We start from the raw sequence: 13757 nt of genomic DNA, 5'->3' as shown, positions 1-13757 counted from the left end.
GTTATCAGGCACATTCCCGAGGTGGCACGTGCCCTGGTCCCTTTTTAATCGTTGTTGGCAAAGCCCGAGGAACTCTGTGCTCTCAGCGGGAGGGCAGGGCAAGGGGACGGGGTGTTGGAACGCGGCGGACCTGGCACGTTAGAGAGCGCGCATGTTTGCTGCTGTGCCTGAAACGTTTCTCCTAGCGCATGCTGAAGCACGACACCGTAATAGAAACATTGCAGACCACGATCCCCGGTCTCCTGGGAGCCCCAGCCTTACGGGAAAATGAATCCATGGGATTTTTGATGCAATTTATAGCATGTGAACCATAGTCGGGTAACCCAACCAACCAGCCCTGCTGCCAGGAGGCTAAGTGGCTGGCTAGCTTCAGTCTTTACCGTAATGGGGTAACCCTTTAATGGGGTTTTGCTTTGTTTTCCATTTATTCCAGTTTCCGTGTGCACAGACATACAGAAAACACTGCAGGACACACCAGTTCGTATGCACCAGCCCATGTGTGTGCTGGCGCATATATTTATTATCAGGAATATATTACACTTATCTGTACATCATAACTGAAATAATACAAACTCTTCCTGTAATCATTAGCCACATAGTAAACGGGACCACAGAACTGCTGCGTGGGAAACTGTACAGAGGCTCCTCAGCGTGTCCATGGGACACAACCACCATCAGTGCAGAGACGTAAAATACCTGATTTTTGCACTTGATAGTTTTTCCTTTCCTCCCGCCCTCCCCGCCTGCCACCACCAGAAGTCTTTGCCACTGTGCATCTGCCGAGTTAACCCCTCTGTGCCAGCAGCCACAGGAGGTGCTGTCCCAATGGGGCCAAACGGTGCTTTCTGGCAGAAAAATGGAGCTTTCCTCCAGCTCTCCCAGCTCTCCGTGCCCCCCTGCTCGCTGCTGGCTCTCCTGCCATCCCACTCGCTCCCAGTGCCAGGCTCTGGAGCCCCTTCAGAGCAGCTGCAGGCTGGTTTTATTGGCGCTGCAGCCTTCTGTGTTGATTAAAGATTAACCGAATCAAACTGCTGCTTTTTTAGAGACACGGGCAATAAAAACCCTTTTCTGCTTAGCGCTGGCTGCCAAAGGCCACCCTACCCTGCCGAATGGGAAAGCCCCCACGGGCGCCACGGCTTTCGGGACGTCTCCAACCTCCTGAAAGCAAAAGCTTCTCCTTGCTTGCCTTTGAGCAGGGACGGCCAAGGAGCAAGGATTAGGGATGTGTCCCCACACCGCTGGGGATGCCAGGCTCGCCTCACGCGGTCGCAGCTCCCTGCAATGCACACGGGGGGGTCTTCATCCCATGGGAACAACTGCCCCGCTCAGGGGCTGCTCCCTTCTTCCCAGGGCTGGAGTGAGCTGGGATTTTGTTTCACACCTCCTCCGGCACGCAGAGGCAAGGAGGGAAAGGACGGAGGAAGAGCGGGAAGAAGGAATAACTTTTTTGGGGGAAAAAGTCCATGTTTCTGGGCTTGCACCAGAAGGAACCACCCTTCACACCCCCACAGGGATGGGTTGCTGGGTCCTTTCTGGTCAGGCAAAACTTCCTGCAGCTTTGCTAGCGATCAGGCAGGCCCCAGAGGCCATGCCAAGGAAGAATCCAGCGAGAGGGCAGGATTGGGAGGCAAAAATTAGATGGGAAAGGAATTGGCAATGATACCAAATGATGGTGGAGCTGGGATCAGTCCCAGTTTTCCCACCGTAAAAGCCCCACTCCCAATTCACTGCTGGAAGCAGCTCTTGCATATGCATTTAAACCAACAATGTGATAAGGAAAGCACCAGAAATAGAGGGAAAGAATGAATAAATTAAAAAAGGATGGGCTCAGCCAGACCGTCCCAAGCCAGTAATATGCTCTAGTAGGTTTAGCGTGGTGTCGTTGCAAGAGGCAACGGTTTTAAACTAAAAGAGAATAGGTTTAGATTGGACATGAGGAAGAAATTCTTTACAATGAGGGTGGTGAGGCACTGGAACAGGTTGCCCAGAGAGGTTGTGGATGCCCCATCCCTGGCAGTGTTCAAGGCCAGGTTGGATGGGGCTTTGAGCAACCTGGTCTAGTGGAAGGTGTCCCTGCCCATGGCAGGGGGGTTGGAACTACCTGATCTTTAAGGTCGCTTCTAACCCAATTCATCCTATGATCTCATTGTATCAGAATTGTATTGGTGGGATGAAACATGACAATGCAGTAGGTATTGCAGATATTTGTGCATTTAGCAAGTATGAAAGAGATTAAAATCGTACTTGGCAAGAAGGGGCTTTGTGTGCATGTGTGCGCTAGGTATCTATCTTACTTTCAGGTTGTACTTGCTGGACACACTAAAATCTAGTAATGCATTTCAACAGTAGTAGTTGGTGTGCCATGATCTATTCTAACAAGATGCTCAATTTACTCAGTATCACAGTATCATGCAAAAGCTGCTACAAAAATAAATTTCTCTAAAAAGGAGAAAAAAAAAAAAATCACCTTGTTTTTTTGAAAAGCTGTGGAGCAGGCCACAGGTGCTTTGATGGTGATTGAAGCTGTATCTAAGCTGCAGTCTGTGAATCCTGAGTACTTCCCAGGAAAGCTGAAGCACAGCTCACATCCGAGCAGTACGGCAGGGCTGTGCAATCCCACCTCCGCTCACGCCGGGTGTGCCGGTGCCACCGCACACCCGGGTAGGAAAGCTGCTCCCGCACCCCAGGGGTTTGCTGCACCCACCGTCTCCCACTTACTCTGACCCCCCGTGTTCAGAGCAGGAATGCATGCAAGCTGGATAGAAAAGCATCCCACAGATCTCTTTTTGTTTTTTTAATTATGCTCAGAGATTTTTTTTTTTTTTTTTCTTGCTAGCAGTGTCCCACCAGAGCCGCTCCTCGGCCTCACCACCCCCTCGGGTGGGGGGGGTCACCCTGAGCCTGGGTGAATTTTTTTGCTTCTAGGCAGGGAAGTTAAAGGTAGTTTAGCTGCTCTTTTCCACGAATCTTAAAAGTGCTCCGTAACTTTGGGTAAGCTTTAGCAATGTGAAATAATATATATGTGGAAGGAAAGAAATTCTGACCTCATTTGCGCCCATGTAGTCCTCTGTGCTCTATTTGGTGTTTCAGGTGGGAGGAGGCTAGAGCCCTAGCACGTGCCTGGTATCTCATCCTAATACTGGAAACGTCTTGGCCAGCAAAGGTCAAGGATGAACAACTTATTTTCTCCTTCTTGCTTACGGGACTTGAAATAAATCAAAATGGACAGGAACCTACAACCAGAGGTTCTGATTGTATCCAAACCAGGACAAGGTAAAACAAGAGAAGATCTAACTAGGATTTAAAGACACTAAAATTGAAACACGTTACCCAGTAACCTCTATCAAATTTGCTAAAACCCTCAGGTTTCTCATCTCTAGCCTATCTCCACTTACAATATCGATGCTAAGAGTTAAAAAGCAGTGAATGGTATGCATATCTTTTCTGGTGTTCAATGCAAAGGTGATGGTTTCAAAGGCAGTACTGTCTCAGAATTTCAAAGTCGCTGGTGTTCACGTTACATAGAGTACCACTTGGTGGTCATTTGGAAGGCGCTTCTAATTCTGTGTAACTTTCTTCTAGGTTGGGTATAAATATTCCTGGGAGGCTAAACAGAAATGCATTTCATTTAGATACAAGTCTTAGGCACGAGTTAGAAAACTGCTGACTGTAATGAAAATATATCAGCACTTAGTAGTATCCAATAATATAAAAAAATGCAATTCAGAACATCTTCAACTACATATATATGTGTGTGCGTCTATATATATAGGTATAAAGGTACAATACGTACATGTATATAAACACAGACACATATACAGAAATATTCACAACTTGAACTGTATTTGTAACTAACCTGAAATACTGCAGCAAAAGTTCATTCTGATGAACCATTAATATAGTATTTTCCATCTTTTGGCTCTAACCATAGTTAAAATGTTAACACATCAAACTAAACGTTTTGCTATCCTAACTTTCTGCTGTCCTATCTTTTTGCTATGTTTTTGCTACCCTAATCAACGTGTCAGAACCAGGAGCTCCTACATGGGGACTATAAGAGTACCCTGCCTAGTGTAAAGCTATGCAGCTACCGAGCATGCTTGCAGCCATGAACCCTGGGTGCCTGTTGATGGTAATACTTCCTTGGATGGCAACATTTAGCAGACTGGAAATGCGTAAAAGGCAGGGGACTTTTGGCACGCAGGTGCCGAATCATCGCCGCAAGGTTCTGACTTTTGCCGGAGAGGAGTTCCCTGACGAGCAGCGATAAAAAGAAGTGGACGATGTGGGTGGGAGTTTCACGGGGCTCACAGCATCTCCCTCTTGCAGCTTCCAGAGGAGCTCTTCGTTAGTCCTGCTCAGCTTCTTCTTCTCCTCCACTTCTTTCTCAACATACTCTTGAAGATTGGCGTTCTCCTCTGACAATTGCCTGGAGAGGGAGGCAGGACATAGAGTTGAAAGTAGCAAAAATGCAAGGCTGCAGTGCACTGCAAGAACAGGTTTCTCCACTTACGGACAGAGCGGGTGGAGAAAGTAACTGGAAATTTAGGCTGAGATAAAAGCGCAGGCGCACGCTCACCGTCCCCAGCGCTGGCCGTCCCTGGGAGGTGTGGGTTTGGGAGCAGGGTGGGAGCTGAAGAGAACCCCATCGGTCCCCACGGCGGGCGGCCAGGACCGCGGAGCACACCAGCTCCGTGCCGGTCCCACGCTCACGCCCAGCCTTGGCATCTGGAGAGGACTTCAGAGCTGGCCCCAGATACTTAGCTTGGGGATGTAGGTAGGCACAGTGGTTTCAGACGTCCTCTTCTCATCAATATTTGCTTGTGGCTGAGCTGGTTTTGGCCCCCTGAGAGCTACCCTGCAATGAAGCTGATGGATAGGGGCGTTCCATCCCCCCCGTTCAGCGCGTGGAGGAAGCGGCATGGGGTTGTGGCCTCTGTTTGCACAGCCTGTTCGCTGGTACAGCAGTTTCTACCTGGGAATGTGCTCATAAATCTCCGTGGAGCCAAACCCACCCCCAGACAGAGCCCAGAGCCCTGGGTCAGAGGGCACTTGTGCTCCCTGCACATGCAACGCCTTGGATGGGACTTCTGTTCCTGCACCAAGAAGACAAGGGACTTCAGAGATCACCCCAACGTGGCCTGCCCCAGCAATGGCACCCCTGCAGATAACCAATAAGCAGCACAAAGTGCAGGTGGGCTCCTTAAATCCTGCTTTCTCCCTGGCTTCAATGCCTGGCTCCAGCCACCTTTGCCCTGTGGTGTTTCACAACCCAGAAGTGCTTGCAGTGCTGTCCCATTTTTTTCCAGAGCAGCACAGCAGCTAGAGCAGTCCCCAGAGGGGGATAGTCCTGGGTTTTAGACCTTCTTCTGTCTGACTGAGGACAAAAATCCAAAGTCCCAACTCTGCAGAGAGCTGTAACTCTCACCCTTGTTTCTCAACCCTGCCACCAAAGCTGTGCCACGAGCGAGACAGCATTTGTGGGGCAGCAGAGCAAGAGCAAAGAGGTGAGAGCGAGCAGTTGCATCCCTGATTCTTCCAACCAGCTGCCACTGCATGCAAAGGGAAAGGAGCCTGCGCTCTCCGTGCTCCCCGTTTTAGCTGATGTCCTGATGCAGAATGCAGCTCAGCTTTGAGGCCTTCCCTCTCCTCTGTAAAAACGGCCATGAAGCTATGGGTCCTTCTCCAGCTCCTTTCTCCTTGGTCCTAATGAACCCTCTATTCCTGACTGCAACACCAGGGAAACTTCACCAGCAAGGACCAGGGAGGTGTTTTCCCCGGAATGCCCTATAGCCTGATGGCTTTTTGGGAGGTGAGGCATGGAAATCTCCTACGGGCACCACAACCTTAGTGAGTCTACTCTCATCTAACCAGGTGACTGGTTTTAAAAGAAACGGGGCAGTGCAGGCAGACTGTGGGACCTGATCGAGAAGTGTTTTGGGCATGTGCTGGCAACATCACCATCCCGGAGGATGCGTGCGGGAACACCCGGCTTCTGCAGCCCCATTACGCTTGGGCAAGAGCCAGGTCCTGATGTGATCAGCCTGGGGCAGCTCTGGGCATGTACCTAACCTGATCTACAGGCAACTTAGAATTTTATAGAAAGAAACAGGGAGGCACCTAACCTCTCCCTAGGTATTTCCAGGGTTCAGCAGCAGCTGGGTGTGGATTTTGGATGCACACATGAAATTCTGCGCAACTCCTTTTCCGGGTAGAGCCTGACGCCCATAGCAGATGTCACGGGCTGCTGGTCCACTCTCTTTGTGGCATCAAAAGTCTCTGAGAGGGTGGGGTTGGCATTTCCAATTTTGTTTAAAAAATATTTTAAAAGAATTTCTGCTTTTTTAGCCTCGGTTCCTACAGAAATGGAGCTCAGGTGATCAAGAATATGTCTGTCCTTCTCCCACTCCCTGAAAGTTTTGATCCATGAAGCAGTGGCTAGCAGAGTCAAAGGATTAAAAGACACAAGTTGGCAGAAGTTTTCAGAAAGCTGCTTGTCTGGTAGAGAAGGAAAATCCTATTCATGGTCCCATTGGGGAACCAGCTGTGGCATGAGCTCACAGTCTAATAGGCATGAAAAAGTCCACATGGGAGCTCACCCTGAAGAAATAACTCCATAGGGAACCGCTTGCTACACATGGAATTACTTTTTCTTTTGCAGCGTCTAAGAAGACAGGCCATAAAAGTTATACACAAAGCCCCACTACATCCTTTTCTAGCCAGCATTCGCTGAGAAAAAAAAAAAAGCACATGCCTTCCCTGCCTTTGTGTGGCTTAGTGTGTGACTGGCTGGTAAAGCTCATCTGGGTACTGGGAACAGGCCAGTCACACCGGCACAGACCTCAGAGCACGGTGAAGGGCTCGGCTCCCTCCTCTGCTAAAGGCACCGCTCGGACAGGAGGCAAGCGCAGCCATCAGCACGTATCAGCCTCCTTTATATTGGAGGCTTAGTGCTGCTTCCTAGAGGTACGGTAGGATGCACGGTATCGGTGACCTCTGGAGTCTCTCACACAATGGACTTTGTGGCACTAATGCCCACTGCAATTTAGTGGCAGAGGCAGGCTGCAAGTTCTGCGCATGATCTGCAGGTAAGTAGTGAGGCGTTTGAGCAGAAAAGAGCCTTGCAGCTAAGGACACACCATGCAGCACGTGGACACGTCCTCCAGAGAGACCTGCTTTGGCACCGGGATGGAGAAAGGAGCTGCTGCTTGTTGCGCCGCTTATTTTAGCCTCGTGCACGTTGTGCTGGGAATTTACATGGTGTTACCTGATGTGACGTGACTGGGCACAGGCAGAGCCAGCTTCACGCCACCCAGGTTCAGAGGCAGCTCGCACAGCCAGCCGTGCCGGCACCTTTCAGCAACGCCTCTGCCTTCAGCTCGAGATGGACAGATGCAGCATCGCTGCTTATAAAAGATAGAGATGCCCCTTCAGCCCCTCTTCATTGTTCCGGCAGAAGAAGGAAGAGAGGCAATGTAAGAGCAAATGTGTTCTATGTAAGTTTTATCTGAGATATACGTTCCAATTTTAGACCTAACCCATCTAGTGAAACCTTTATCCCCAGCACTGCAGGCTTAGGATCAGATGTGTTCCTCTGCCAGCCTCCTGACAATTCAAGCAGCTGTAACAAATCACAGCCATAAAACCACAGAGGTCTGTAGGGGCACACTAACACGATAGGGATGCAGGGGAAGGTGCTTGAGTTGTGCCCTCGACTCACGTTAAATGCTCCCCCAAAAGGCCCAGAGGTCAGTAGGTGCCTGGGCTATGCCAACAGACACCCTCCTGGGCATCTTCATCTCCAGGGTGCTGGAAACTACCGTTCCTCAAACATCCCCAGTCCAAAGGACCAAAAAAATGCTAGTTGATTTGGAGGCAGAATCCAAGATGTTGGGAAATCAATCAGATGATTTATTCAAGTGCTTGGGGAAGTCCCAGCAGAGGCTCTGTGGAGCAACTTGTCCAAAGCTGGTGCATGATCTACCTGCAAGGTTCTTTTCCTTTGCACCTGCCCTTGGCTATGATTGGAAATAAGTCTGTGGTGCACCCTTCAGCACCCCTGATGCCTCTGGGACTCTCCTGCTGGCTGTGCTGCAAAGGCTGGCTTTGCTCTGGCTCCCATCCCTCCTGCTCCCCTCCCTCCTCTCGCTGCTGCTGAGCTGCCACAGCTGCTCGGGCACGCAAACTGCAAATCAGCAGAAATAGCTCTAATCCGCTCTGTTCGCCAGCAAGGGCGGCTCCCTGAGCTCGTTCACGCTGCACTTCCCAGGCAGTGCCAGTGCAACAGAAATGAGCAGTCGGGGCGGCTACGGCTGCCAGGAAAATGCATGTTTTAGTAACTCTGACTTTAAAGCCCTGGCTGACACTGTCCCCATAGCTGTCCCCGAACTGTTACTGTTGAAAACGACTGTCCTCTAAGTTGACTTTCCAGGCCAACCTCAAATTCAGCATTTCTCCCAAAAGATGTTCTTCGAAACCAGTACCTACGTAGTTAGAAGCAAGAAGCAAAGCGCTGCAGCCAGACGCTGGCAGGGAGTGGAAGGTGCTATTTGCCCAGCCAGAGACAGGCAGCTGCAATGCAGAGATGCTGAGCACTGACCCGGGCACCCTGGCTACTGTCGCAGGCACGGAGAGAGACTGCCACTTCCAGACCACTATTCATCCAGCCCAGAAGCAGGTGTCTCAAACCGGTCCGGTGAACCAGACCTTAAAAATTCCTGGTTTTCCTCCCCAAGCACAGAAAGGCTGTAGACATCCACCTCAGACAGTGATATGTATGTTGCAGGTATTTACAAGCAGGTGAGAGGAAACATAATCCTCAGCCCAATCTGAATGTTAGGGCAAGCAATGGTGCCTTTTAAAAATATCTACATGCAGGAGACAATTTTTAAAGGCTGAATCATTAATAAAGGAGACACAAGAAAGACAAAAACTAAAATTAAATCAGAGATGAGATGCTGAAGCTTTAAAAAGTCAGCTAAAAATTAAATCGCACTTTGGGGGAATGGCATCATTTCTGGCAACAATGATGGCTAGGCAGCTGGTGTGTTGGGACAAGTTCAGCTCTAGCATCTCCCCTGGTACCCCTTCTGCGTGGCTCCAGCTGCGGTCTCTCGCCTTACAGCAGACTACAAACTCTCTGGGACAGGGACTGTCCTCCCCTTCTCTATTTCTATACCACCTAACACGAGAAGCCTTGTCACTCTTGTCAAGTTGTGACAAGGGTGCAGACGGTGCAGATGAAAAAAGCCCACCAAAGGATAACCCCGCCTGGGTGACGGCGGCATCGTTAGGACGTCTCTCCTGAAATTGCCCCGTTTCTCATCCTCATTACCCGCTGACTAATGGGTCTCAGGGCACTGACACTGAGACCAGAAGCCACTGGCAACTTTGCTCTCAGCAGCATGTGAAAATCATGGAAATACACAGACAGATACGTGGCCTTCCTGATGTTAAAGTAAGCAAACCCCGATATAAAAAGGATTTTTTAATAAAACAAGCATTTCGGGACACCAATACAATTTCAGGAGGAAATAAGTTTTTCCCTTTCTGAAATAAATGTCAGCCTTGGGCAGTTCAGATCTGCAGTCTCCTTTCAAGCTCAGACAGATTGCAAATATCAGCACAAACCTTGTTATGACAGTATTTTGCTCAATCCTGGCTCTGAGTTCTTCATTCTGCTGTTGCAGCATGGTGATTTTTTCTTCCAGTTTTAAATTTTTTTCAGCCTGCAATGAAAGGTTTGTTAAGTCTGAAGAAAGCCCAACATCTGATCCAAAAGAATTTGTTCTTTATCTTCATTCAGCCCTAGAGCAACCTCTAAAATTTGAGGATAGATGGAGGTGGTCATCCTGACTGCAGCTGAAACTTAGAGGTCTGACTCAACACCACATCATACAGGTGAAGTAAGTGGGGTCATCAGCAGAGCACTGAGTGGGGACAGCTGAACTAGCCCTTCTAACTGAGGAGGAGGAGGGTCTTAGTCTTGTCCAATGCAAATAAAACATCTTCCTCAGTGGTGCCCCCACAACTTTCATCCCTCGGGAGCCAGCGTTACCAGCCGTTGTTTTTGGACGGGGAGCTGGTGGCACTTGGGGAGCGTGGGGATGCCCAGCATGGAAAGGGCACTGGAGTGTGAGTGGTCAGTCTAGCGACGAAGGAGGAGTACAAGGTGGTATGACGTGCATCATCCAGCCTAACTAACCTCATCAGACATAGATTTCTGGCCTCCAACCTCTAGGATTACAATACCCTGGTTATGGGGAGGAAGGAGTTACCCACCAGCGCAGATTATCCCCAGCAGCAGCCTTCGACTGTTGCTGCATTCACGTGAGGTGGGCTCTGCCCTTTGGAGACACTTCTCTCCACTTCTGACAGTCTCGGCTTAAATGACAGCCTTGAACTAGACATTTAACTTTAAGCTACAATTAAGTGAAATTAATCCTATCCCAAGCGTAGGTAGCTTTTACTAAGGACAGTTCAAGGACAGAGCTTGAGGATGTCAATAGCAGTGTATTAAAACATGAGTAAGATGTTTATAGGCATATACCACAGCCTCAGATGCCCTGTTTTTCCCAAGTTTTGAATGTGACATACTTCATCACCTTAGTTCTTAGTTTTCCAGCAGTTTGAATTTTGCTGAATTCAACAATTTTGGAAGAAAACAAGATATCACAGGGTAACCTTATCTCTGTGTGAGCTCAGTTATTGAATTTCCCAACCTTTTATAAAGAACTAAAATATTGTGCACTGGAGTTAGCAATAACTCACACTTAATGGCGGAGGCATCAGTTTTATGCCTTGGTTTCCAGTCTATGCAGGTAACCGTAAAGGATACTCCTGATTCTCAGGTATTATGGCCTAGCCCAATATATTCTGTTAGAGCAGAACAAGGATTTTGTCCCCGTTTTGAAATGCTCTGAGAGGAATTATCGTCACGGGCACCCTCTCTGCTTCCTCAAAAGTTTGAGTAAGTAAGTAGTAGCTATGCCAGCATGAAGCATGGGAGAAGACCTGTGCATCTCCTTCCCTCTCCACTGCAACCCTCACCCTACACCACTCCTCTCCTGCCACCTTCATTTCCAGCCTCCCTTTCAGCAGGCAAGGAGCCAAGCCTGACCCTGTTTTTGACATGCCCTCCTGCTCCCTTATGAGACACCCCATCTTTCAGAGCATTTGGAGATGCCCTGTAGATGTTCTGGCAATTATAAAAGTAGATCTTTAAACAGAAAGCAGTTGTGCCTTTGGACCACAGTAGACCCGGTGTTTTACTGTGATAAAGGGCAGGAGCAGGACTGTGCGCTCGTATGTGGTTAAATAGCAAAAGCAGCTAAATGACCAGGAACTATGTAGGCTGTTGTCTGGGATTCTTTTTTCAGTATAACACTACAGTGCATGTTTTCAGACGGTAGCTTAGCTCCAGGAGCAGTGCGTTGGAAAGAGCACAGTTAACAAGCCTCAGTTATAAAGAGGCACTTTTCTCTACATCCACTTACTCAAGCATCTGTTCAGCAAAATAATCATCAGAGTTCTCAAATTTCCCCGTAAATGGAAACAAATCTTGCTGAATGCTGTGCTGAACCAGCTGTCCCGGCTCCCCAGCTGAGGTAGTGCCTCATCCTGTCAACACACTATATGTTTACTGTCACTGTAGGTTATGCCTTATAAAATGAATCCCCTTTCCAACGAAAAATGTAATTGATGGTGAACTGGGGAGTTCTTTGTTAGGGACCCCCACAAGCAAAGGATGAGAAAACAGCATAGGCTGCAGAAAAGCATTACGTTAGCATTGGAGAAACCTTTCCTGGCACAAGCCTTGCTAGGGACTGCTTGCTGAATATTGCTAATTCATACTCGCAGCTGGGAGCTCCCTGCATGAGCAGCAGCAAGACACACATGGCTCAATCTTCCTCCACTTGCCCTCTCCAGCCCTAAATGGTTACCTGACTCCTGTGGGGCCATATGGTGCAGGCTGGTGTATGAAATTAAGCCCTGGACTACCACAAAGTTCCCCTTCCTCCATTCTTCCTACACCACTCGCCTCGCTGTCTAACGTAACAGGCTGAGCAGGTATTGCATGAAAAAGCAATACAGATGAATGGATGTGTGGCAGAAATCAAGGGTTTCGTGGGTGGGTGAAGAGATGGGAAAAGATCCCAATTTCCGAGTGAAAACCTGAGACATGGTACAGTAGAAGTAGCTATGTAGGTTGACAGTGGAACGACACAATATATAGCCGTTTATGAATCTCTTTGACTGTGTCTTGCCCCAACTTCATGTGTTTTTTCACCCCTTTTAAGTTCATCTGCTGTAACACAACTTTTACTTTATATTACCTCTGTGGTGTCTCCTCTGGAGGAAAAATGACAACTCACCTGTTTTTCTAGCTTCATAATCATCTTCTCCTGTTCGTGAATCTGATGGTTCTTCATTTCCAGAACATGTTTTAAGCTCTTCAGATCTTTTTCTAAGTGCAGATATGGAGTTCGTTCAATCTACAAAATACAGCAGTGATATGGGTATCTGTCAGCCTTCAACGCATCTTCAGCCATAAGATAAAGGTTCCTCAATGCACCCAGTGGTTCAAGAGTCTCAGTGATATGAAAACCACCTGGACCTGGGCCTCCAGAGACCATCTGGACCCTGATATTCTCTCCTAGACCATTTCTTTAGTTGGATAGCCAATGGTACCTTTCTTTTGACCAGCCTCATGGCTAGAAGGATGGGATGTCAGGTTGTTCAGCAACCTCATTCCTACTCATAGCTTGGGAACTGCATGAGGTGTTTTATGCTTGTGCAGGGATTTTGGCTTGGGAAAAGTACAAACATGGAACTCAGGAACTGAGGACAAGGGGGCTGGAGGTGAAAACTACGGTGTTCTGCCTTGCCTGCACCACTGCCTCATGGTGCCCGTTAACAAAGATCAGATCTGGTGGGGAAAGTTCCTCTTCTGCTTGAGAACTCCAGATGTAGGGGATACTAGGGTTCAACTCATGGGCAAAAGGTGTGCTGTGAATTATACTGATGAAATACTGTCGCTGACTTAAGCTGATCTGGATTTTTCCCAGTGTAACTCACTCCAGTGAACTGCCTGGTGGTACTTGGCATTAACATCACCGTGACACAGCAGAATTTGTCCTTGCATGTAAATTAAATACTGCGGTAGAGCTGGAAAGGGACTGATACTACCTGTTCCCCACGACCAAGCCTGTTTCAGACATTCGCACTCCTTTCCTAAAGAGTTCTCTCACCTAAAAACTCACTGAGCCCCTTGCTCACCCCACTATTTTCATTCTGTCCCCTCTGTCACATTGACACAGCTGCCCATGGGGCTGTGCAGTGAACACACTGAAACACCCCAAGTTAAAAGAAAAATCTTTTTGGAGAGTCATTTCAGGGTTATTTCATTTCAGATCAATAACTGCAGTGTGTGTTTACTTACACACTGTAAATAAACAGCATGGCCCCAATAGATAGCAGCTGAATGAATACTTCATGTGACAGGGCTGTCCCCTGCAAGTCCAGAAAAAAATGCGGAAATACAAAGGATATCAAAGAAGTTGGTTCAGAAAGCACAAAAAAAGAAACCTAAATGTGAAAAGACAAAAAATAAAGAGAATGAGGAAGAAGGGGAAGAAGAACAGACAGCAGTAAGGACATACTAGATGGATCTAATGAAATGTTTTGGAAACAGAGGTACAAATAAATGCTGGGTGAAAGAATAAAGAAAAAGAAGTAAAATCAGAAAGTGATGGATC

General features: G+C 48.1%; 1 protein-coding gene across 8 annotated transcripts in view; it reads right to left on the bottom strand.

Annotated features, from left to right (window-relative positions):
• Nucleotides 1–478: 478 nt before the first annotated feature.
• Nucleotides 479–13757, bottom strand: part of MTUS2 (microtubule associated scaffold protein 2) — a 309423-nt gene continuing 296144 nt past the window's right edge. For all 8 annotated transcript variants that reach the window (XM_052813036.1, XM_052813038.1, XM_052813037.1 and 5 more), the window contains 3 exons: nt 12375–12494; nt 9631–9728; nt 479–4429 (listed from right to left, as the gene is read on the bottom strand). In XM_052813036.1, coding sequence (XP_052668996.1) covers nt 4213–4429; nt 9631–9728; nt 12375–12494 — 435 coding nt within the window. In that variant the 3' untranslated portion in view covers nt 479–4212. The remainder of the gene's footprint in view (nt 4430–9630; nt 9729–12374; nt 12495–13757) is intronic.

The sequence above is a fragment of the Harpia harpyja genome, chromosome 17 (genome assembly GCF_026419915.1).
Source record: "Harpia harpyja isolate bHarHar1 chromosome 17, bHarHar1 primary haplotype, whole genome shotgun sequence".
NCBI lineage: Eukaryota > Metazoa > Chordata > Aves > Accipitriformes > Accipitridae > Harpia > Harpia harpyja.
The sequence above is the reverse complement of the archived record's forward strand: the minus strand, read 5'-3'. Positions and strand labels throughout refer to the sequence as shown.